The sequence below is a fragment of the Propithecus coquereli genome, unplaced genomic scaffold (assembly GCF_000956105.1).
Source record: "Propithecus coquereli isolate 6110/MARCELLA unplaced genomic scaffold, Pcoq_1.0 Scaffold427, whole genome shotgun sequence".
Classification (NCBI taxonomy): Eukaryota; Metazoa; Chordata; class Mammalia; order Primates; family Indriidae; genus Propithecus; species Propithecus coquereli.
The window spans coordinates 653,362-676,659 of NW_012150030.1; the positions used below are offsets into that span (position 1 = coordinate 653,362).

The window sequence follows — 23,298 nt, forward strand, 5'->3', positions numbered from 1 at the left end:
ATTAAGTTTTTTTGTAGTTCTTCCTAGGCCTGATTTGAAATATAGTACATAAATAATCATTGCTTTGGAAGCAAAATAGCCCAAAACATTAAATCGAGTGGGCTTTTTGTGCTTTTTAAGTCAAGATTGTTTAATTATTAGTTAATACTTTGAGATTTCTGTTTTGTTTTTTAATTGGTTTAAAGTTTTCTGGTTTAGGATGCCTCATACAAACTTAAAAAAGAACTGACCCTCTTGCTGATTAAAATAAAGGAATATCTCCTATTTAGCGTTTGTATTAGGAGGAATAAAATATTCAAATGAACTTGGACTGGACTACCTTAGGATTCTGGAATTCAGCCAGAGTTGATCTATTTATGGGTTCCCAAAGGGATATTTCTCATAGGCATGCATTGTCTTCCCTAGCAAAGATAAAGAGAGGCTGGATAACTTTTAATAATTAGTGACTGGAGTCGAAAGAGTTAGGCATAATTTTCTACATTCAGAAAGTGATGAATACCTGCTATTTATATAGTTATTAAGAGATAGGAACTCCTTTTCTCAAGAAGCTTATGTTTTTGCTGTAGATTGGTGGGACATCCCTTGAAAGAGGTTATATAAGTATAGCATAAGTAAATGCATTATTAAATGTTAAATTGAATGAAACCAATGAAAAGCTGTAGATGTTCAAAGAAACAGACATCAATGTGGTGGGTTAAAACAGTGAGGGACAATTAGCTCAGTGTGTAATATATGTTAGTTAATTTGAATAAGTGATGGGACCGAAGATGGAAAACAGGGATCACAAAAGTTACCTACTATTTGTGTGACCTCTTTGGGCAAGTGTTCTTCAATCTAGTTTTTATCTGATTCCTACACCTGCGGAAATTAAGATGAAAAAAGCTAGAAACCTTAGGAGTCCTCTTAATCTGCTATTTTCCACAATACATTCAAGGTTTTATATCTTTTTCTTCAGCATATATTGTTTTTGTATCTAGAGTGTTCAATAGAGTATTTGATTAAGCGTTCAGTAATTTTTTTTAATGTAGGAACAAAAGGGAGGGAGAACGTGGGGGCAGGTGAAGCTTTCATTGCTGGGGATATTAGCCTGATGTTCCTCAGAAAAAATTGTGTAATAAAGCAGGCTATAGTAAATTCAGATTGTTTCCAGTTGTATCTGATATGATTTTGTTGCAGTAAATAATTGTTGAGATTCAATTTTTTTAGGCTTATAAGATGAAATTGAATTTTTTAAAAACTAGGATGGGGAAACAGCTTTGAAATCAAACTTAAGTTATAGCCCTAGAACTTGCTAATTGTGTGTTCCTGAGAAAAATTTTTCAGCTTCATGTCCTCACATATAATATGGGAGTAAACAGTATCAGCCTTACAGGGCTTGATGAAGATTAAATGAAAATTACATGTAAGATACCTGGTATAAGGATCTTAAATCCTGTTTCCTTTCCCTACACTACAGAACAAATTAGGAGGTAAAAAGAAGTATTCTGAACTGAAAGGAAAAAGAAAGTGCCTTATCTTTTATACTAGTCTAGATGTTCTCAACCCTGGCTTTATGTTAGAATGGTTTGGAGAACTTTTATTGACTACCAGGGCTTTTGTCCATAGATTCTAATTTAGTTGACCTGGAATGGATCCAGGTATTGATATTTTTAGAAGTGCCCCAGCCAGCATTGATAAATCTTTAGCAGGCATAGGTGAGTAAAGTTAAAAGAGGCACAAGGAGTAACAATAGAGGATTCTTTTTATAGTGGAAGACATAAAGAGAGTTCTTATGTAACAGTGGAGAAAATTTGTTCTATGTGATATTCTTTTTAGAAAAGGGATCATGAACAAGACTGGTTTTCCTATACAGGTATAGCAATGACTTTATTACATATAACATGTCTTTGAAATTATACTAGAGAAATGAGATCCTAACATCAGTAGGTTAACAATAGGAGGCGAGAGGAACTTTTCAAATCCTAAGAGTTATCTTAACTCTCTAGACCATGATTTTGTATCTTTCATGCCCAAATCTTCATTTTGAATATGCCAGTAAATTTGTTCTTAACATTTAGCCACCAACAAAAGAGAGTCCATGTAATCTTGGTCCATATGCAGTGTGAAATCTCATCAGTGGTGGGTTCCAGTTGCTTTTCTGAACAACCAGTTTTACCTAATCTGTGATTTGACTATATAGATTTGATTTCCAGATTTCCTGTAATAAGAAAGTCAAACTCAAAACCACTTACCTATTTTGTTTGCAGTTTCATCTGTTTGCCCCTACTGAGCTAATTTATATAAACACGCACTTTCTGTTATTTCCCTTACCTTAAAGCTCTACTTCTTAGACATAAGTGTATGTCAGAATCACCTAGAGAGCTTGTTAAAATACTAATTACTGAGCCATATCTCCAGAGTTTCTGATTCTGTAGGTAGGTCTGGGCTGGGACCTGAGCATTTGCATTTCTAGCAATTTCCCAGGTGACACTAAAGCTGCTGATGCAGGAAACATATTTTAAGACCACTGCCTTAAGTGTCGATACTCTAAAAATATCTGAATTTGACTGTTTTTAGGTGTTTTGCAATTACTAATTTAATTATCAGAATTCCCTTTTATTTCTTTTTCTTTATATTTTGAAGTAAAAGTTTGTATTTCATGTCTACATTGCATTTCACCTCATTATTATTACTAATATTTTCATCCAATCATATCCAAGCCCTTATCTATTATTAACTCATTCATCCTCACAATACTTCTGAGGTAGTTAATTGGTTGTATCTGTATTTTGTGACAGAGAAACCAGGAGCAGTTTACCAAGAAGATGCTAAAGCTAGAAAATGGATATAAAATCTGTGTTACTAGATCTTACTAATGCTTTGTGTTATTTTTAAAATAGGAGATTATGGTGGGCTCCATGTTTCAAGCAGAGATTCCAGTTGGCATTTGTAAATACAAAGAAAATGAAAAAGGTGGGTTATTAGTAAATTATGTAATTGAATTTATGCTTTTGAAGTGAGTTGTTGTGTATGTAAAAATGTGGTAAGAACATGACTGCCTACTAAGTAAAGTAATCCAGTTGTAACCCCATTGGTTTATGAAAGAGAACCCTGCATTATTTCTGTAAAGAGAAATATATTTACTGTTTTTCCAGTTTTGTCCCCTAGAAGTCTAGCCAAAAAAAGAAGAAGTAAATGCTTTTTTAAATGACTTAAAATGTTCCAACCATTTGCTTCTTTTCTCCTCCATATTTCAAATGTTCTCTGAACTTTAACCATTTTCTAATCTTTATAACTTAGTTATAAGTTAGCAGGTTATTTTATGTTAGTGGAAGGTTTAAAAACAAACATGAGAGTAAACAACTGGTATAAAAAGCTTATTTACTTCTGAAACTTTCAAAATTATTAAAATGGAGTACTTTGATATATGTGATTTCCAAATAATTTGGGAAAATAGCTTATTTACTTAAATTTTACCTGATTTTTTTCTTTATTCTTTATTTTATCTAAAAGTCCCTAAGGTAAGTCATACTACCAGTAACCTAGTACTTGAGGATTTTTTTTTTAGGAGTCTGTTTCAGATTATTCACTTGGGTGGGTTCCAGAAAGAATGCTGTGTTGTGTGTTCTTAAATGAGTTCATGTGCAGTGTGACATGACTCAAAGCTAGAACTCTTTCTTCATTTCTTTAATTTTCTTCTCTGCATTACAGCTTTACATATGCAAGGCCCTTTGGAGTCGTAGAAGTCTTTTGCTTGTTTCTTTTTAGCATTCTCTCTAAAAACTTACTTTATATTCTAAGTATGTACCTGCTCTCAGGACAAGGAGCAGGTCAGAGTCATTAAAGGGAACATCACAGGCCAGTAAGTTTTCATGACAGCAAAAATATTTTAATACATCATTTAAATGTTTAACAGCTTCTACTTCTCAAGGTAGTAATTCCTGCAACATATAGGAACACTGAAGGTATCAGTATATGGAGTGCCCTTGTTATATATTGAAATTCTCTGCGTATGTTCTGGAAACACATTGTGATTATGTGCAAAAATAAAAGATCCATTGGCTTTTGTATTTATTTTTATAGTTAAAATTTAAACTTTATGCTCTCTTTATACGTTATTTAATGGTTAACACCTGTTCATTGAGTTTTTTTCTTTCTGCAAATAAATGAAGAACTGAAAATTAGACATTTGTTCCTTTTTATTAAATTTCTTTTAAATTTTGGCTATGAAAGATAATAGTGCCCATCTTTGAAAATTTTGTATTTAGTAGATGGGTAGGAGACATCTCAGTTCTATTGCAAATTCATATTATGGCTAAAGATAGTTTTAATTATCTCTTAATATATTTTATCTTTTATTTTAGTATGTTTGTATTGTCAGATATCAGCAGTGAATGAATAATGATCACAATCTCTAATTTTTTATGTTTTTAATTCTGGCTTAATGTTTTCAATTTTAATGTGATTTTAGAAAGCAATTATACATACATAATTTTTTAAAGGAAAAGATGTGATTTATGAAGCTTTCTCATTTTGAGAATTGAAGCATGTTAGATTGTATAAGAAGGATCAGACTAGACTTAGCAATATCATTGCTTCAGAGGGGTTACTATAGTACAGGGCCTTTCCTCAACCTTTGTAATTCTAGAAATTTGAACTTTTTGTCAAGATATTCAGAATTTGCCTCCACTTAGGGCCCCCTATGTACACAAACCAAACTTACGAAACTGTTACATAAATCATACTGTTAGAAATAAAACTCTGAAAGGGATAGTGCTGATTAGTGGATTCTTAGGGAAAAAATTTCATAGAATATTTTTCTTCAGTTTGGTGAGCATAGGCTTTTTAATAAAAAGTGCCACAAAACTAAGATATCATGATATCTTCGTTGTAGGGATCTTTTTTTGTTGTCTTTTCTGTAGTGATCATTTGACAGATCAGAAATAAATAAGATTGTTAGTTACAATAACATTCCAGGCATGCTCTTTTGAACCTGTATCTATTTTGTTTACAAAAGCTCCTTAGCTACACATTTATTAACAGTTTCTTAAATTTATGTAAATTTTCATTTATACTCAGCAGTGTATTGTGATTATTTGTTTATTCATCTTCGTATCCTGAATACTAACTACGTTGATCCTTGCCACATAGGCAGTTAGTAAACATTTGGTGCCTGAATTAATAGGTGAATTTTGAATGGTGTTAACAGAACTGATACGGACTCAGTCAACTTGGATCAGTACCTAAGCATTTGACTTTAGACTTGTTACTTTTTCTTTTCGTCTGTAAAATAACAATAGTAGCATTTATTTGCAGAGCTGTTGTGAAGATTACATGTGATATTTTCATGTATAGCACTTAGCAGCATAGTATCTGGCATATGGTATTAATAAGTGTTCAGTAAGTGGAATTAATATCCAAAAGATGATTAATTTTATCCATTATATTAATATTTAGGTTTTATTAATGAGATTTTCGGAAAGCATGAGTTGGTGCTCTCTTGGTTGCAGGTGACAAAAATCCAATTCAGTTACCTTAAGCAAAATAGAATTTACTGGATTCCTTTCCTGGAAATCTATACTGGTCTGGCTTCAAATATTTATGTATAAAGGGTCCCTTAGGATATCAGGTGCTCTGCCCCTTTCTCTCTTTTCCTCAGATAGGCTAAGATGACTACTGGGAGCTCTTGGGTTACACTTTACACTGTCCTTTTGGCTAGAGAACCAGCAAAAATGAGAATTTAATCATCCCTCAGAACTCCAGCAAAAGTCCTGGAGAGAGCCCCAGTTGACTCAGCTTGAATTACATACCCAGCCAGAAGTAATCACTGTGATCAGAGAGAGAGAGAGAGAGAGACAGAGAGAGAGAGAGGAGTGAGTACTCTGGCTTGTCCTGGCTTATTTATTTATTTCTGGGACTTCAGCGGGTAGTGTAGGCCCCACCCAGGCCATATGAGAAAGGGTATAATTCCCAAAGAGATGTTGGGCAGATGAAAAGCATTGTATTAATAAGATGATTTTTCAAAGTTATATGTGTTTTATTGTTTCTCCCCTATACTAAACTAAGTAAGCACTGTGGTTTTGTAATAAGACTAGGTAAGGAATGCTGGTAAACAAACTACAATGCACAGGACAGCCTCCCACCACTAAGAACAATCTTGACACTAATAAGAATAAGATGGCAGTAATCTTGAGATTGACAACTCTGGACTAGGTAAATTGCGAATTAGTTGGGCTATTTAGAAAAAAAAAGAAAAAATGTCAGGGGAAAGGAGTAATTAACTATATTCTCAGTCAAATTTTCATGCTTGCCTGACATATATTTTAGATGGTTAGGAATTATTAAATAGTGAATAGTAAAGAACCATGTAAATTGTTTCTAATAAATATTTGACAAATTATTTTTAATTCTTAAATAACTTACTGAAAAATGAACAAATATAGTACCCTTAGTTCGTAATAGTACTGTTGAAACAGGCTGTTCATTTAACCTTTGTATAGGAAAAAACTCAGCTAGACAACTTAAAAGTCCCTGTCATTAAACATGGTGACCTTTTAAGAACATGGCAATTTCTGTTACACCATTCTTAAATCATAGTGCTGATTATAGATCATAAATCAATAGAATTTTTACTTAGGCATTAAAAATGTAATAACACTTCTTTTGGTAAAATTGGCAGTTAATAAATAAGACATTTATTCATTGGGAATTAATTTCCCAGATTGCAGAAGTTTGTTATGGTTTTGTGGTGATGGTCTTTTAGCTTCTTACGTCTGTTTTACTGTTTTTCCTTAGTTAGAATGCACAGTGATCTTCTCTCACTTCTCAAATGCTTGCATCCCCCACCACCAGCAGAGACACATATATACACACACTGGACTTTGTGAAATTATTTTACTGACTTATTTTGCTTATTTGATAAGGTTAATTTGATTACTTTTGATTTTTAAAATTATATTTTAGATAATAAAATAACTGAAATGATGAGATATGTCAGTGCTTTGCTACTTAAACTATTGTCCAGAGACCAGCAACATCAGATTCACCTGTGAATCAGTGAGAAATGTAGAATCTGGGGCCCTGTCTTACAGCGGCTGAGTCAGCATTTATGCTTTCAGAAGACACTGTAGAAGCACTTTGTAAGCTAACGTGTTAATATACTCGTGAAGTTTCTGAACTCTTACTCATTTATAATTGCATACAAATTAAGTCTTACAGTAGTATGAAGGGGATGTATTTGTGATTGCTTTTTAAAAGTTATAATATTTAGGGCTGGTAATTGATTTAGAATGAAATAGTGCCAGAAAATTCCATTACATTTCAATGATTGTGATTTTTCAAAGTGTAGCATGTTCATGTCACTTAATAAAAAGTAACTCTTTCTATTGCCATTACTAGTTTTTTTCTTCTTATAGATGTTGTTTCTCCTTTGTTTTTTAGTGTTTTATCATAGTAGTGGAGTTCTTCTGAATTTCTGATCCTCTTGGTATTTTAGTCTTTCCATAGCAGATGTTTAATTAAAAAACAACTGTTACATGGTAGTCCGTGCCTATAGTCCCAGCTATTCGGAAGGCTGAGGCAGGAGGATCACTTGAGCCCAGGAGTTTGAGGCTATAGTATGCGATGATCATGCCTATGAATTAGTCCCTGCACTCCAGCCTGGGCAACATAGTGAAACCCTCTTTTTTAACAAAAAACAAAAACAAAAAAACCCATTGCCAAGAATCATAGTCAGAAGTTACACGTTTTATTTAGAGCATATGCTTAACTGGAAAATAATTGGTGTGTGTCTGGAACCAGTAAAAGCAGTGTGGCTTATTCTCTGGAGATGCCGATTATTCTTACCTTCTGTTCATTATTATGGTCATACTGTAATTGCATAACATGAAGTATTTATTTTGAAGTTAATGAAATAATCAGGGCTAGCTTATCTGTCTTGCTAGCCACAGTTCCAGGAGACTGACTTGTCATTTGGCGCCATCTGGTGATGGTTGTCCACTCAGCTTAAGTAAGTAAGGACATCTCTGTGTCCTGTTGTAGCTACCTGGGACTTCTAAATATTGGCAGTGGTTCCAGAAATATCTTCCAGTTTGTTTATGCTGTTTCTTAGGCCCAAATTGGGAGTATGTAATTGAGAAAACGCTTAGGACTCAGGGACCTACCTTCATCTTTTTCTCCTTGAGTCAGGATTTCCAAGAATATAAGAACTATAGTCTCTTCTTTTTGGAGAACAGAGGCTGAGGCAAGAACAGAAATCAGTAGCAATATATCCAGATTGATTTTATCATGGTAGTTTTATTGTATTAGTTTAGAGTTTAACTAGGATTATACCAGCAGGTTAGTAAAGGAATGACATTTATTAAGGAAAAATTTCTAGCTGTTGTCCTTAGAGCTGTACTTTAAAGAAGAGCATCTGTTTTGGGAAACAGAAAAAGGTAGAAAAAAGGTTTTGAAGTGTATGTGGGTGATAGGGCAAGATAATTTATGTGAATACACTTAACTACATTGACTGGCACATAGTAGATGCTTAATTAGCTGTTAATTCTTTTTCATAATATGAGGAACTTTGACACTATCAGTTATCCTTTGTCTCTTAAAGTCTTTCTCAAGCTGGCTCCTTCCCGTTGGCATTTAAATGTTTGTCTCCTATCTTTGAAAGCAAGCAAACAAAAACAACATAAAAACTTTACTTCCTCCCTCTAGCTGCTGCCCTGTCTCCACCCTCACAATCAGACTTTTCAGAAGTTTTCTACTCTATTTCTTCACTTCCCATTTACTCTTCAGTCTTCTCCAGTATGGCTTCTGCTTCCATCTCTGCATAGAAACAGTTCTCACAACATTCACCTCCTTAGTATATCCAGCATACCTTTTAAAATTTTCATCCTGGTCACGCAACAGCATTTAACCAGTTTTTGAAACCACTCTTTGAAACACTTTCTTACCTTAGCTGCTGTGATGCCACATTTGTGGTGTTTTTTTTTTTTTTTTTTGATCTTGTAACTATTTCTACTTAATTTTATCTGTGTTTTCATCTTCTTATCATGTGAAATTCCACAGGCTCTGTCTTAGGTCACCTTCCTTTCCTTTCACTTTTTAAATTTTGGTGAGATTTAGGCTTTAATTTTATTATAGTAGAAATTATGATGAAACTTAAATGCTTTTTAAAAAATAATATCTTTTGTTTTTATGAAAGTGATTTATACACATTATAATAACATTTTTAAGCATCACAGAAAAATATAAAGAAGAAAGTAAAGAAATTGCTCTAGATCTCACCACCAAGAAATAAGCAGTATTAACATTTGGTGAGCATTCTTCTAGACATCTCTCAAAAAATAATTATAGCTAATATTCATTGAACCTTAATATGTGCCAGAACTATTTTACAGTGCTTTAAATCTTTATATCTATTTGGTAGAGTTATTGTTATCCCCATTTCACAGATGAGATAGAGAGAAGGGAAGTAATTTGCCCATGGTCTTACAAGTAGTAAGTGGTGGAGGTAGTAATCAAACTGAGCTTGGAATTTGGTAAACTCAGGGTTAAATAAGACTGGATCTGCAGGAAACATAAAGTGGTACCTCCTGTCTGTTCAGATTGCTTGAATCACTAGGCTATAAATATTGCCCAAGAAAGAATTCAGGCAAGTAGTAGAACCACACTTTACCTCTAAGTTCTCAAGATTTGACTCTGCATATGAGTTATTTGTTCAGTGATGTATTTTAGCACAAACTCTATCAATTTTTGGCAATTCTTTTAACATTATGTTTTACTAATTTAGTATATGAAAATGATGATCAGCTCCTGTGGGACCCTGAGTACTTACCAGAAGATAAAGTGATTGTGTTTCTTAAGGATGCATCTAGAAGAACAGGTGATGAGAAAGGTGTAGAAGCAATTCCTGAAGGATCTCACATAAAAGACAATGAACAGGTATGCGATTAAGAAACAACTGTTAGAATTTTCCCAAAATAAATTAACCAAACACATTTATAAATGTGAATGCTGTCATTTATTTATTATTCTGCCTACCAAAATTCCTATAATGCTATCAATAGGGAAGCTGAGATTATAATTGGCATAAGATACCTGTTGTTACCATGCTAGCTGTTGGTATGATTTTAGCTCAAATAAAGAAACAAAACTTTTTTTTTAAAGTAGAAAATCTAACTTTTTAAATTTTATTTTTTAGTTACTGTAGGTACATAATACTTGTATATCTTTATAGGGTGCATGTGATGTTTTGATACAGGCATACAGTGTGAATTAATCAAGTTAGGGTAATTGGGGTGTCCATCACCTGAGGCATTTATCATTTCTTTGTGTTAGGAACATTCTAATTCCACTTTGTTAGGTATTTTAAAGTATACCCTAACTTATTGTTGATTATAATCTCTTTGTTGTACTATCAAATGTTCATTCTATCTAACTATATTTTTTGCACCCATTAACCATCCCACTTTGTCCTCTCCTCCCCACTACCCTTCCCAACCTTTGGTATCCATCCTTCTACTCTCAGTCTCCATGAGATCAATTGTTTTTAATATTTAGCTCCCACATATGGGCAAGAACACGTGAGATTTGTCTTTCTGAGATTGGGTTATTTCACTTAACATAATGTTTTCCAGTTCCATCCATGTTGTTGCAAATGACTGCATTTCATTCTTTTTATGGCTATATAATATTCCATTGTGTATATGTACCACAGTTTCTTTATCCATTCATCCATGTATGGATACTTAGGTTGGTTCCAAATCTTGGCATTGTGACTAGTGGGATAAACATGAGAGTGCAGATATCTTTTCGATATATTGATTTCCCTTCCTTTGGATTATACTCAGCAGTGGAATTGCTGGGTCATATGGTATTTTCTGTTTTTAGTTTTTTGAGGAACCACCATACCATTCTCCATAGTGGTTGCACTATGGTGGTTGGTAGGTTTACATTCCCACCAACAATGTATGGGGATTCCCCTTTCACCACATCCTTGCCAGCATTCGTTATTGCCTTTTTGATAGCCATTTTAACTGGGGTGAGATGATATTGTAGTTTTGATTTGCATTTCTCTGATCACTAATGATACTGAGCATTTTTTCATATACCTGTTGGCCATTTGTATGTCTTCTTTTGAGAAATGTCTGTTTAGGTCCTTTGCCCATTTATTAATTGGATTATTTGATTTTTTTGCTATTGAGTTGTTAGAACTCCTTATATATTCTAATTATTAGTCCTTTGTCAGATAGGTAATTTGCACATGTTTTCTCCCATTCTGTGGATTATCTCTTCTCTCTGTTGATTGTTACCTTTGCTATGCAGAAGCTTTTTAAGTTGATGTCATCCCATTTGTCCAATTTTGCTTTGGTTGCTTGTGCTTTGGGGATATTACTCAAGAAGTCCTTGTCCAGACCAATGTCCTGAAGCATTTCCCAGTGTTTTCTTTCAGTAGTTTCAGGTCTTAGATTTAAGTCTTTAATCCATTTTGATTTGATTTTTGTATATGGTGAGAGATAAGGGTCTAGTTTCATTGTTCTACATATGGATACCCAGTTTTCCCAAAACCATTTATTTCCCCACTGAATGTTCTTGGCACCTTTGTCAAAGATAGTTTACTGTAGATATGTGGATTTATTTCTGAGTTCTCTAATTCTGTTCCATTGTTCTGTGCCTGATTTTATGTCAGTACCATGCTGTTTTGGTTACTATATACCTCTGTGGCATAATTTGAAGTCAGGTAATGTGATTCCTCCAGTTATGTTTTTCTTGCTCAGGATGGCTTTGGATATTCTGGGTCTTTTGTGGTTCTATACAAATTTTAGAATTATTTTTTTCTGTTTCTGTGAAGAATGTCATTGGTATTTTGGGGATTGCATTGAATCTGTAGATTGCTTTGGGTAGTACGGATTCGTGGAATCCATAAGCGTGGAATATCTTTCCATTTTTTATGTCCTCTTCAGTATCTTTTCATCAGTGTTTTATAATTCTCATTATAGAGGTCTTTTACTTCTTTGGTTAAGTTTATTCCTAGGTATTTTATTTCATTTGTAGCTATTGTAAATGGGATTACTTTTCTTCATTTCTTTTTTAGATTGTTTGGTGTCAGCATATAGAAATGCTACTGATTTTTGTACATTGATTTTGTATACTGCAGTGTTACTGAATTTGCTTATCAGTTCTAATAGTTTTTTTGTGGAGTCTTTATGTTTCTCTAGATGTAAGATCATATTATCTATAAACAAGGATAATTTGAATTTTTTTTCCAATTTGGATGCTTTTTCTTCTTTCTCTTTTCTGATTGCTCTAGCTAGAACTTCCTGTACTATGCTGAGTAACAGTGGTGAAAAGTGAGCATCCTTGTCTTGTTCCACATCTTAGCAGAAAGGCTTTCAGTTTTTCCCCATTCAGTATGATACTTGCAGTGTGTCTGTTGTATGGCTTTTATTGTGTTGAGGTAAGTTCCTTCTGTATCCAGCTTTTTGAGAGTTTTTATCATGAAGGGATGTTGAATTTTATTGAATGCTTTTTTTAGCATCAATAGAAATGATCATATGGTTTTTGTCCTTCATTCTTTTGATACGCTGTATTGCAGTGATTGATTTGTGTGTGTTGAACTATTCTTGCATCCCAGGGATGAATCCCACTTGATAATGGTGAATAATCTTTTTAATGTGTTGTTGAATTTGGTTTGCTAGTATTTTGTTGAGGATTTTTGCATCTATGTTCATCAGAGATAATTGGCCTATAATTTTCTTTTTTTGTTGTGTCTTTGTCTGGCTTGGTGTCAAGGCGATACAGGCCTTGAAGAATGAGTTTAAGAATATTCCCTCCTCCTCTAATTTTTGGAATAGTTTAAGTAGGATTGGTATTAATTCTTTAAATGTTTAGTAGAATTCAGCAGAGAAGCCATCAGGTCCTAGGATTTTCTTTGATGGGGGACTTTTTATTACTGCTTCTAATTTGTTACTTGTTATTGGTTTATTTAGGTTTTGGATTTCTTCCTGGTTCAATCTTGGTAGGTTGCATGTGTCTAGGAATTTATCTATGTTTCCTAGGTTTTCCGATTTGTTGGCATATAGTTGTTCATGTAGTCTCTAATGATCCTTTGGATTTCTTCAGTGTCAGTTGTAATGTCTCCTTTTTCATCTCTGGTTTTATTTATTTGGGTCTTCTCTCTTTTTTCCCAGTCTGGCTGTGGGTGTGTCAGTTTTGTTTATCTTTTCCAAAAAAAAAAACCAACTTTTTGTTTCGTTGATCTTTTGTATTTTTTGTTTGTTTGTTTCAGTTTCTTGTATTTCTGCTTTGATTTTTATTATTTCTTTACTACTAATTTTGGGTTTGGTTTCCTCTTGTTTTTTCTAGTTCTTTGAGATGCATTTTCTACTTTTTTGATGTAGGCACTTACTGCTGTAAACTTTCCTGTTATCACTACTTTTGCAGTAAGTTTTAATATGTTGTCTTTATTTTCATTTTTTTTGAGAAATTTTAAAATTTCCTTCTTAATTTCTTCATTGACCTACTGGTCATTCAGGAGCATATTGTTTAATTTCCATGTGTCGGTATAATTTCCAGTGTTCCTCTTGTTATGTTATTCCATTGTGTTCAGAGAAAATACATGGTACGGTTTCAGTTTTTCTTTTTTTAATTTTAAGACTTATTTTGTGGCCTAACATACGGTCTGTCCTTGAATGATCCATGAGCTGAGGAGAAGTACAGGTATTCTGCAGCTGTTGGATGAAATGTTCTGTAAATACCAGGTCCATTTGGTTTATAGTGCAGTTAAGTCCAGTGTTTCTTTGTTGATTTTCTTTCTTTCTGGATGGTCTGTTCAGTGCTCAAAGTGGACTGTTGAAGTTTACAGTGATTACTGTATTGATGTCTATCTTTCTCCTTAGCTCTGATAATACTTGCTTTATATATCTGGGTACTCCAGTGTTGGGTGCATATATATTTAGAATTGTTATATCCTCTTGCTGAATTGACCCCTTTATCATTTTATAATTACTTCATCTCTTTTTATAGTTTTTGTCTTGAAATCTATTTCATCTGATAGAGGTATAGGTACTCCTGCTCTTTTTTAGTTACTATTTGCATGGAATATCTTTTTTCCATCTCTTTATTTTCAGTCTGTGTCTTTATAGGTGAAGTGGGTTTCTTGTAGTCAGCATATGGTTAGGTCTTTTTTTTTTTTTTTTTTTTTAATACATTCAGCTACTCTGTCTTTTGTTTGGAGAGTTTGGTGTCCAGTCACATTCAGTGTTGTTATTGATCGTTAAGCACTTACTAGTGCCATATTGTTCCTTGATATCTGGTTCTTTTGTGGTCCTCTCTTCCTTCTGTCCTTCTTTCTTGTCTTCCTTTGTTAAAATTGATTTTCTCTTGTAGTGTGTTTTAATTTCTTGCTTTTTTATTTTTTGTGTATCTGTTGTAGGTTTTTTGATTGGAGGTTACCATGAGGCTTGCAGAAAACATTTTATAACCAATTATTTTAAACATACCACAACTCTCCTTACAAACAAACAACCAAAGAGAAATCTAGCAGAAATTCTACAATTTAACTCTATCCTCGCCCGCTTTTTTTGTTGTTTCCATCCATATTTTTTATGCTATCTTTCAAAAAGTTGTTGTATTTTTGATACTTTGTCTTTTAGTCTTCCTACTCAAGACATAAGTGGTTTATGCACTACAGTTACAGCAATGGAGTATTCTGTATTTGTGTATTTACTGTTACCAGTTAGTTGTATACCTTCAGATGATTACTTATTCATTGATGTCCTTTTCTTTCAGATCGAAGAACTCCTTTTAGCATGTCTTATAGGACAGGTCTGGTGTTGATGAATCCCTTGGCTTTTAAAAATTTGTCTGGGAAAGTCTTTATTTCTCCTTCATGTTTGAAGGATATTTTTGCAGGATATTATATTTTAGGGTTAAGGTTTTTTCTTTTAGCACTTTGAATATTTCATACCACTCTCTCCTAGCCTGTAAGGTTTCCACTGAGAAGTCTGCTGTCAGACATATTGAAGCTCCTATTTATATGTTATTTTTTTTTCTTTTTTCTTATTTCCCTTAGGACCTTTTCTTTATCTGCGACCTTGGAAGCTTGATTATTAAATGCCTTGAGGTAGTTCTTTTTCTTTTTCCAGTTGACAGAGGAAGACTTGAGGTAGTCTTTTTTGAGTTAAATCTGCTTGGTGTTCTGTGACCTTCTTGTACTTGACTATTGATATTGTCCTCTAGGTTTGGAAAATTCTCAGTTATTTCTTTGAATAAACTTTCGATCCAGTCTCTCTCTCTTTCTACCTCCTCTTTAGACCAATAACTCTTAGATTTGCCCCTTTGAGACTATTTTCTACATCTTGTAGGTGTGCTTCATTCTTTTTTATTCTTTTTTTTCTCTTCTGACAGTGTGTTTTCAAATAGCCTGTCTTCAAGCTTACTAATTCTTTCTTCTGCTTGGTCAGTTCTGCAATTGAGATATTCTGATGCATTTTTCCATTTGTCAGTTGGATTCCTTAAGCTCCAGAATTTCTGCTTTTTTTTAACATTATTATTACTTCAACTCCTTTGTTAAATTTCTCTCATAAGCTTCTGAATTCCTTCTTGTGTTGTCTTGAAGATCATTGAGCTTCTTCAGGATAACTATGTTGAATTTTTTGTCTAAAAGGTTACATAACTCCATCACTCCAGGATTGGTCACTGGTACCTTGTTTAGTTCGTTTGGTAAGGCCATGTTTTCCCTGATATTCTTGATGCTTGTGGATGTTCGTTGATGTCTGGGCATCAAGGAGATAGGTATTTACTTTAATCTTTACAGACTGGGTTTCTTTGAACCCTTCCTTCTTAAGAAGGGTTTCCAAATATTCAAAGGGAATTGAATATTATCTAAGTCTTTGGTTACCATAGCCATATCAGCACTGGGAGTGTGCCGAGCACAGTGATGTTGTGACTTTTGCAGTCTTCTGGTGGTGCCACCTTGATGGGCTTGGGTAAGATACAAGAGAATTCCTTGGATTACCAGGCAGTCTCTCACTCTCCATGTTGGGCTGCTGGAGTTGGGGAAGAAGTAATGTGGGCACTCCCATGTGGCCACCAGTGCCAGGTCACACCTGAAGACAGTCCAGTCTCACCCAAAGACTGTGGTAACTGCTGCCTTTCTACCTGATGTTTATTCAAAGCCCAGGGGCTTTGTAGTCAGCAGGTGGTGAATCCTGCCAGAATGGGTCCTTCTCTTTAGGGCAGTGTGATTCCTTCTTGCCCACAGTGGGTCCAGAATTGCCTTCCAGGAACTAAGGCTTGGACTTGGGCCCCTCAGGATCTGCTTGGTTCTTTATTTTACTATGGCTGAGCTGGTACCCAAGTTGTAAAGTCCTCTGCACTCTTCCCCTACTTTCCCCAGGTGGGAGAAGGCTCCCTGGGCCACAGTGCCTGTAGTGGGGTGGGGAGGTATATACAGGCACTGGCTTGGCCACCACCACTGGTGTCTCACAGGGTCATGTGCACCCCAATTCCATTGGCTCTGAGCCAGCACAGCCACAGGAATTGCCCAAGGACTGCAGCCTTTGTGGCCTGACTGCCTTACCAGTTTATTCCAGGCCGCAGGCCACTTTTTATCAACTGCTGGTAGGGCTAGCTGAAACTTGGGTTTCAGGGCGAAGGATGTCCTTCTGCCCAGGCTGGTCTAAATGTTCCCTCCGAGGGCACCAGCAGAATTCTGTCCTGTGTTCCACGATGCCAGCGTGGCCCCACAATCACTTATTCACTGTCTCTCCCCCCGGGCACACAGATTCTCTCTCCATTTGGTGTGCTGGTGTAGCATTTCTGAGGGTGGCGTAGGCAATGCTAGACTGTCTTTTCTGCCCTCTTTAATGCCTCCTTCCTTGATATAATGTTAAAACCAGATAGTATAATGCTCACCTGAATTTTGGCTCTTCTGGAGGATCTTCTTCTTGCTTGCATGGAAAGTTGTTGAATTTGGTGTTTGTGTGGAGGGATGATTGCTGAAAGTTTGTATCTGACCATCTTGCTCCCAGAAACAAAAATCTTGATGTTTCATTTTACCCAAACATACTTTTTATTAAGCTTTTAAAAATTCCTCTGGCTACCCCAGAGAATCTGGATATCAAGTTGGAATACTCATCTGGGATAATGTTATGTACATGGTATGGTAAGATCAGTGCCTACCATGAACCTAACATAACAGCATTATATTTTTTACCTTTTTAATTATTGTTTTTCTTCTTACTAAAAAATTATCTTACAATTGGAATCTCAAAAAGCCACAAAGAAGTAATTGTGGTTTATATAAAATGATTTATTTTTATTTCTAAAGTTTTGGGATACTATGGCCATCAAGTTAGAGTATTTACATGTCCTACTTTGTACGTATTTTAGAGGGAGTTAATTACCAGGTTTGAATTTATGTTTGTTTTTCCTTGGTGTTGTATATATTGCATTCACTAAAATTTGCTCTTCAGAAAGGATGAAAATACTGGATTCTGGAAAAATGTTTACTCTCTTAAGAAATTGTAGCATTGAACTCTTCATAGTCTGGGTTACATTGAAACCTTTTATTTTTCTAGGCTTTATATGAATTGGTGAAATGCAATTTTGATACAGAGGAAGCGTTGAGAAGATTAAGATTTAATGTAAAAGCAGCTAGAGGTAAGCATGAATATTAAGTCTTTATTTGTTTTCATGATTTGGCAGAAATGTAAAAATTAATCTATTCCATTTATCTAGATATATCCTGAGCTTAATAATACTAATCTTTCTGAGTTGAGTAAATATTTGCAGAACACAAGTAGTATAAAAGGCATCAATGGAAATGGTATTAAGGCTTCTTTTTGGGAAAATAGTACCACTTAAGAAAAAAGACAAAATTACATACTGCTTTATGTTTTCAAAGCATATTTATACAAATTTTCTTATTTGACTTTGGTAATTGCCCTATGAGCTAAGCAGTATGACACACATTACCTTTAAAATGGATAAGACTGGTCTCTGAACTAAAGTATCTTGACTAAAGCAAACATAATTCATCAGTAATGAAGTCCTAACTACAATCCAGCTTTTTCTTTTCTAATCTAACTCTGGCTCCCACTCCTCTTCACTAGGACTACTGTTAATATATAATTAAATAACAAGAGATATTTGTTTATTCATTCAACAAAAATTTGAGGGCCTTTCTAAGTTCTGAGGGCATTACTATGAACACAGTCTCTCTGCCCTCATGGTGCTCAGAGCCTGGTTAGGGAAACTGAAAAATAGTTATGATGAGTTCTTCCAAGGAAAATTAGAGGGTGCTATTGAAACCTGTTGCAGTGGGTCTTAACCTAGTTCAGGGAGAAGATGGGACCGTAGGGAAAGTTTCCAGAACAAAATGTTATTTTTGTTGGGATATAAAAGAATTACCTCAGTGAAAGGAGATGAAGTGTGAAGGTGGCAGGAAATAATTCTAGGCAACGGAGACACCATGCATGAAGTCTGATGTAATAAAGAACATAGCAAATTTAAGGAATTTAAAGATAGCTAATTTAGTTGGATCATGAAGAATTAAGAAGAAAGTAGCCCAAGTTGAGGCTGGAGAGATTCAAATTCTTTATTAAATCAGGAATTTTTGTCACTTTCTTTTGCAATGATTAGTAATAGAGCTTAGAAATAAAATGCTTCCCTCTTATTTACCAGAAAGTTACATTTTTATTTGTAGTTTTGTTTGTTTTATGCAACATTTGGGAGTATATTGCTTCACAGTTTGTTCTCCCCATTTTATCAGAGGAATTATCTGTTTGGACAGAGGAAGAGTGTAGAAATTTTGAGCAAGGACTGAAAGCCTATGGAAAGGATTTTCATTTGATTCAGGCTAATAAAGTAAGTAATGATATATATTCTCTTTTTTGCAAAAAGAAATTTAGCTTAACAGTCCATGGTAAAATACATTATCATGTATTTTAATTTGCTATATTTTCTAGTGTTAAAGGTTTTATAATGAATATTATAATATTTTGGTATTTAACGAATTATTGTAATAAGCATACTTAGACTTCGTACCATGTATTTGCCAGGTGACTGTTTTCAGTGCATTATTTTGGAAGCGTTTAAGAATTATACTCATTTTACAAGTATGTTAATCAACTTCCAAGTAGGGTATGTGTGTGCAATGCATTATTTATTTATAGCTGTTTTCCACAATCTGTGATAAGATACTTTAAGGAGGGTCTTTAAAATAATTTTGAAACTTTAAGGCACTTTTAACATGACATTATTTATAATTAAAATATTTATTACATTTGCTTAAGCCCTAAGTAGTCTAAAATCAGATACTTAAGATTTAATTTAGTTTTAATCAGGATTTAATTTGATTTTTCAAAAGCATCTATCTCAGTAGGTTGGCTTTTATTCTATATTATAGTTGTCATAATTTTACAGTTTTATTTAACATGATCATTTATCACTCCACATTGATAATATCAGTCATACAATTTATACGCCAAAGAACTTCATAATTACTTGCAGATTTGTTTCAGGGTTTAATTCTTACAAATGAAATCAGGTAAGATTTTTAATAGTATCTACATAATTATATAGAATAATGTGTTGTTCCTATGGACAACAGATTAGGACAGGCAGAATCCAAATGTAGGAAATAAATTCCTAGGCTTATGAATATCACATTATTTTTAGTAAATACAAATGTGACAAGGAGCTTGGCTTCACGTATTTCCTTAAAGATAGCTTCTAAGTATTGTATGGTAGCTTGTCCCCGACCATGTTGAAAGTATCTGGACTTATGTCTGAGGCTCTAAATCGTCTTTTACCACATTTCTCTTTTTAATATTTCTGGACACGATTGGATGACGTCCAGTTGATTTGTTTCAACGCATATTTAACATTATCTAGTTTATGTTTCAACACATACTTAACATCATCTAGTTTATGTTCAGTAAATAAAATAGTTACAAATCCTGTGAGTTAGTTTTTCTTAATTTTGTTTTACATTAACCTAGTTCGTTCTTAGTTTTTTTAGCATTCCTGCTTAAATTCAAACACTCTTAATCAAACCATGCTGCATTACCTGTCCTTGGGCAATTCCTGTGGCTGTGCTGGCTCAGAGCCAATGGAATTGGGATGCACATGACCCAGTGAGGCATCAGTGGTGGTGGCCAAGCCAGTGCCTGTATAACTTCCCCTCCCCACAGGCACTGTGGCCCAGGGAGTCTTCTCCCACCTGGGAAAAGGAAGGGGAAGAGTTCAGAGGACTTTGCAACTTGGGTACCAGCTCAGCCATAGTAAAATAAAGAACCAAGCAGATCCCGAAGGGCCCAAGTCCAGGCCTTAGTTCCTGGAAGGCAATTCTGGACCCACTGTGGGCAAGAAGGAATCACACTGAAATGGTAGCTGATGTAACTAGCAGCAGTAACAACCGTCACCAATATGATTTCTTTTTTTAATTTTTTTTTAAGGAATAAGAACTTAATAGGTGAAGCCAAAAAATCAAAGCCAAAAAATCTTAACATAAGTATTAAAAATATGACCTTGATTTCTTGTAAATATTTGGGATGGTAATATTTTAATGTTATAGGATAGAAGAAGTCAGCTAACCTATATATAATACACTAGTTGCTCTAGTGAACAAAGGGAGGACAGTAATTCTTTAAAAGAGAGAAGAATGGTCCAGTGAAAACATCAAGACTTCGTTTTTACACGTGGAAGTAAAGTTCAGTTCTTAATGATAAGTTCTATTATGAGAGCTTATTTTGTTGAAGTTTTTTCATAATTTTAACTTTTCATGCCCAAAATGTCTTTTCATGTTTTGCTTTCCGTAAAATACGATTGATGTGGCTTGAATCTATCTGAAAGTAAGATTTGTAGGAGGCAAAAAAGAGGTTGTGCGGATGATATTTATTTTTAAATCCCTGATCGCTATCAGTCTTAGCAGCATGGGTCAGAGTTGTAAAGTGCAAATAGGGGAAGAAGGAAAAATATATCGTGGGTAAGGAAGGGTATCATCAACAGTTGTCCTTAGGTGCAATCAGTACCACAGGATACATGGAGATAAGAAACTTCCGGGTTAGAGCAGTATCATCTTGCATCCAAACACTCATGCAGATACCTTTTTCCTTTTAAACTCTCAGTATTTTATTTATATACCTCAACCCTATTAGCTCTCCAACCTAAGTAGCAAAAAAAGGGGGATTTTGTCAGCATCGTTTGTGAACCCCTAGGCACTGAACATTATATGAAGGGAGCCGGCTTATTCCCTTGCACGAACAGGTACAGCATAGTAAGCCACAGGAGTAACTTAGTAAACAGAGCATTAGCATTATTATAATAGTTTTTAACTCACTGTGGCATATTGTCAGACTTTATAGAAAGTAAATTAACTGAGTCTAGGTTACTGTTGGGACTATTAAGAGAATCTTTTGAAAAAAGAAATTTAAAGGTAGACTCCCTAGGTACTCCGTGAGTAGAAGTATTTAAAACTGTTTATAACGTTTATTTTAACCTGAATGCCACTTTCAGATATTTTCAATAGAGGAGTATATTTTTATAGTAAATTAGGATGATGGTAGCCTTTTAAAAAGCAGGATGCTAAATATCTGAAGATGTGTTGCCAATGTATTATGTCTCTTAATGGAAATTTAGAAAGAATAGCTTTCAACACAGCTGCTGCAGTGTTGTATTCTATACATAGTATTATATTAATATATCAGTTGAAGACTAGCTAAATTTATTTTCAAACTTCAGCTGTTTATCATGAAATAATTCCATTAAAGAGGGGATGATTCTTAAAAACAAACGTTTGTTTCTTACAGGTCCGAACAAGGTCAGTTGGTGAATGTGTAGCATTCTATTACATGTGGAAAAAATCTGAACGTTATGATTTCTTTGCTCAACAAACACGATTTGGAAAAAAGAAATATAATCTTCATCCTGGTGTAACGTGAGTTAATTTTTAAGTATATATTGTTTTGCTAAGCTTTCCTAGATTTTTTCTTGAGAGAATTATGATTTTTAGAATCTTGCTTTTATAATAGAGTATACATTAGTTTAAATTTACCATCTATTGACATATCTTTTTAAAGCATTTAGACTTTTCAGTGTCTTATAAAATATTGTAAACCACTGTTTGATATTATTTGAGATAACAAACATCACTAAAGTAAGATTTAGAGTGTATATTTTTATTTTATTAGGTACCCCTGAGAGGAAATGAATCAGAACAGCTATGAAAGCATGTTTTTGTTGAATTCTGTTCCATTCAGTATAAGCACATATAATTTTAATCTTATAACACTTTGAAAGCAGTGAGAATAGGAAAGAAAATAGTATATCTTTTCTAAAACTATAGGACCATATGCCCAGTAGAAAGGAAATTAATATTTTTCCTTTTCCAATTACTTTTGACCCCAGGAACCAAAACAAGATTTGAATATAGATGATATAAAAGGAAAACACATAGGGATATAATAAATCCGGTCAAATTGCATCTTTTTTGTTACCAGCTTTTTATAGATGAAAGAGTATCTGCGTAGTGACTTTCCTTTTCTTAGCTTTCCTGAATTTTTTCTTCTAACAGAAGTAATATTTAAGAATTTGTAATGCAACTTTAGCTTACTCCTAGTGACATAGATATAGGTTGTTATATACACTCTTATGCAAAATGTCTGATATGCCTAATCCAGTTCCCACGCACTAAATTCTCTTAGCCTCATTCAGTCTAGCTTTGAAATAAAACATTCCACCACCATCATCATAACTGGTAATTTGTTATTTAAATATGAAGAGTATTGAACACTTTGTCTTTTATGAATTACTTTAAAATGCTGATGAATTGTTGTGATGGAATTAACTTTACAATACTGTCTTCTTGATTATTCATTTCCTAATGTTTATAGAATAAAAATAATGCAGAGGTGTGACTTGATTTGGCCAATGTGCACCAGTAAAGATATTCTTAAGGCTGGCCAAAGAATTACCTTTGAAAGGTGTGCTCGTATGTATGTTTGACTGTGCTTTTCAAACACCTAGGCTGGACTCTTTGTTGGTCAATTCATTTATAGGTGTCTCTGCTGGTCACTTCCTTGGGAGATCAAATGCTCTAAAGCCCAAAGCAAAATAATCTAAAAGGGAATAAAATGGGTATAATTGACCCCTGGAAGCATGGGACAGTGGACTTTGAACATCATCCCCCATTATTCAAAGCTGGTGATTGCTAGAGTGGAATTTCATATATAATAGTATTCCAAATTTTATCTAATTGCTTAATGTTATTATAGTTAAATTTTTTTTATTGGTAGTGTTCAAGCATAATGATGTAGAACTAGT

At 34.1% G+C, this 23,298-nt stretch overlaps 1 protein-coding gene across 3 annotated transcripts in view; it reads left to right on the forward strand.

The window, feature by feature from the left end:
• MIER1 (mesoderm induction early response 1, transcriptional regulator) overlaps nt 1-23,298 on the forward strand; it is a 59,794-nt gene that overhangs the window by 29,187 nt on the left and 7,309 nt on the right. For all 3 annotated transcript variants that reach the window (XM_012653782.1, XM_012653780.1, XM_012653781.1), the window contains exons 7-11: nt 2,880-2,952; nt 9,761-9,912; nt 17,553-17,634; nt 18,746-18,840; nt 21,786-21,913. In XM_012653782.1, the coding sequence (XP_012509236.1) occupies nt 2,880-2,952; nt 9,761-9,912; nt 17,553-17,634; nt 18,746-18,840; nt 21,786-21,913 (530 nt within the window). The remainder of the gene's footprint in view (nt 1-2,879; nt 2,953-9,760; nt 9,913-17,552; nt 17,635-18,745; nt 18,841-21,785; nt 21,914-23,298) is intronic.